This window comes from Cydia splendana, unplaced genomic scaffold (assembly GCF_910591565.1).
Source record: "Cydia splendana unplaced genomic scaffold, ilCydSple1.2 scaffold_46_ctg1, whole genome shotgun sequence".
Classification (NCBI taxonomy): domain Eukaryota; kingdom Metazoa; phylum Arthropoda; class Insecta; order Lepidoptera; family Tortricidae; genus Cydia; species Cydia splendana.
In genome coordinates this window covers 350,115-352,650 of record NW_026946889.1, presented here as the reverse complement: position 1 = coordinate 352,650, position 2,536 = coordinate 350,115, and the positions used below count along the sequence as shown (strand labels likewise).

The 2,536-nt window shown below is 45.5% G+C and overlaps 1 protein-coding gene across 1 annotated transcript; it reads left to right on the top strand.

Moving 5' to 3' along the window:
• The first annotated feature begins 576 nt into the window (after positions 1-576).
• Positions 577-1,794, top strand: LOC134805626 (uncharacterized). The gene has a single exon (XM_063778893.1). The coding sequence runs from the start codon at positions 577-579 to the stop codon at positions 1,792-1,794; it is 1,218 nt and encodes a 405-aa protein (XP_063634963.1).
• The last annotated feature ends 742 nt before the right edge of the window (positions 1,795-2,536 follow it).

Sequence of the window (2,536 nt, the reverse complement as noted above, 5' to 3'; positions counted from 1 at the left end):
CGTGATACCTGGAAACAAGGATTACATTGGGACGACATAATTCCGGAAGAATTATTTCAAAAGTGGATCGAATTCCTCGAGCTATTGAAACGTGTACGTTTAGTGCGCCTGCCCCGATATTATCAAGCCGCCGTGCGCGCGAGTGAGACAGACGATGCACCGAATGCACCGAATAGTGAAGGACGCCCGCCGGCTATGTATACTAACCTACAACTGCATTTAATGTGTGATGCGTCATCGCAAGCCTTATGCGCCGTAGCGTACTGGCGCTGGATAGATAATAATAACCGCTGGCAATTAGCATTTGTTTCTAGTAAATGTCGAATTTCACCTACTAAACATAGAAGTATTCCACGATTGGAACTAGAAAGTGCATGTCTAGCAGCGAGACTGGCACATAGCAATATCAAAGAACACAAAATGACCACGGATAAAATTTATTACTGGACTGATTCGACCTGTGTGCTTCACTGGATATATAACGATGCACGTACCTATAAAGCGTTCGTGGCGCATCGGCTCGGGGAATTAGACGAATTAACTCAATCTACTCAATGGGGATACGTACCTACGAAAATGAACGTAGCTGATATTGCTACACGAGACACCTGTGAACTCAGAATGCTGGAAAATGAATGGTTTCACGGTCCCGACTTTTTGCATAGCAATGAGGAAACTTGGCCTTCAAATAAACAGCTGACGAAGCCTAATCCTTTGGATCTAGAGTATACAATGATTGTAAATGTATCATCTGAAAACTTACCAGCTGTTCCTGAACCCGAAAGGTTTTCGTCGTGGTTAAGATTAGTTGGAGCTACCTGTGCTATACTTATGTTTATAAATAAATGTAAAAAACTTACCTGCGAGATTAATGGAGACCTGAAAGAAAAAGCGGAGCGCTTACTAATCCAATATTCTCAAGCGCAGTCCTTTCCTGAAGACCTGGAGAACCTGAAAAATAAAAGAAATTTAGACCGGAAAAGCAGATTACTTACCTTGACACCATTTCTCGATGAACACGGTATTCTGCGCGTTGACGGACGAATTGGAGCGGCCCTGGAGGTACTACCGGAGACAAAACAACCCGTAATCCTCGATGGAAGTAATCACGTCACTAAGTTGATTGTAAAACACTATCACGTGACGGCCGCACATGGGAATCGGGAAACAGTGGTAAACAACCTGAAACAGAAATACTGGATTATTCGAATTCGGCCAACTGTGAAACATGTGAGCAGCAAGTGCATGTTCTGTAGAATAAAAAAAGCGCAACCGCAACCACCTAGAATGGGTGACTTACCTCCTGCTCGCATGGCCCATCACCAGCGCCCGTTTACGTTCTGTGGCATTGATTTGTACGGACCAATGGAAGTAACAGTATTGAGACGCCGAGAAAAGCGGTACGGAGTTTTATTTACGTGTCTTACCATGCGAGCTGTTCACATAGAAATAGTCACGAGGCTCACGGCCGACGCACTAATAATGGCTCTGCGAAGGATGGCGGCGCGTCGTGGTTGGCCTCAGCAGATTTTCTCGGATAATGGCACCAATTTAAGAGGAGCTGATAATGAACTTAAAAAGTGTATCAGTGAATTGAATGACGCCTCATTAAAAGATTTAGCCTTGAAATATGGCACCACTTGGAATTTTTTGCCACCAGTCAGCCCCCACTGGGCTGGCGCGTGGGAGCGACTTATCCGATCAATAAAGGCATCACTTAAGGTGGTATTAAAAGAACAGGCTCCGCGAGATGAAGTTTTGAGCACGCTCATGGCTTACACACGTCACAGTTGAACCGAAAAGTGATGAAGCCCTCACGCCGAATCATTTTTTACTTGGCAGTTCTTCCAACTTACCTACTCTCGGTTCATTTGATCACTCCGACATGTACCTTCGTAAACAATGGCGAACCTCTCAACGACTTGCAGACCTATTCTGGAAGCGGTGGGTACGAGAAGTACTGCCACAGATGATCCCTCGCCAGAAGTGGCACCAAGACCAACGACCCTTACAAGTGGGAGATCTGGTATTGGTTGTGGATCCTGCGTCACCCCGTAACGTTTGGCCTAAGGGAATAATACAGGAAGTAATTCCGGGGAGAGACGGACGCATAAGAGTCGTGCAGATAAAAACCAAATCCGGAACACTGCGTCGATCAGCTGCACGCGTCGCATATGTACCTACTGAGGTTGAGTAAGTGCTGATGCAGCACTGGGGTGGAGTATGTAAGCGACGCGAATTTGTTTTGTATATTTTATATTTTATTAAAATGAGGGTGCCTGGAAGTCCGAGTGGTATGTGCCGGTTCTGGGCGACCGAGGGGAACGGCCAGGGGAGGGGGACAAACGGATTTATGTCATTGGCTCTCAGCGGTCAGTCGATCTATACAATTACGCGCTAAGGTACATACTTCTCGCTGTCCAAACACCCTTACGTTTTGCTACTTTAAAACTGCATATTATTTCACCACGTCCTCTACATCTATCATGATCAAAATTGTCACCTCGGTTTCGAGAAAGTCATTTCTAAACTACGT

What these genes read in the sequence shown, in the direction of transcription:
- LOC134805626 (XM_063778893.1), top strand. Translation starts at nt 577, where the DNA reads ATGAACGTAGCTGATATTGCTACACGAGACACCTGTGAACTCAGAATG.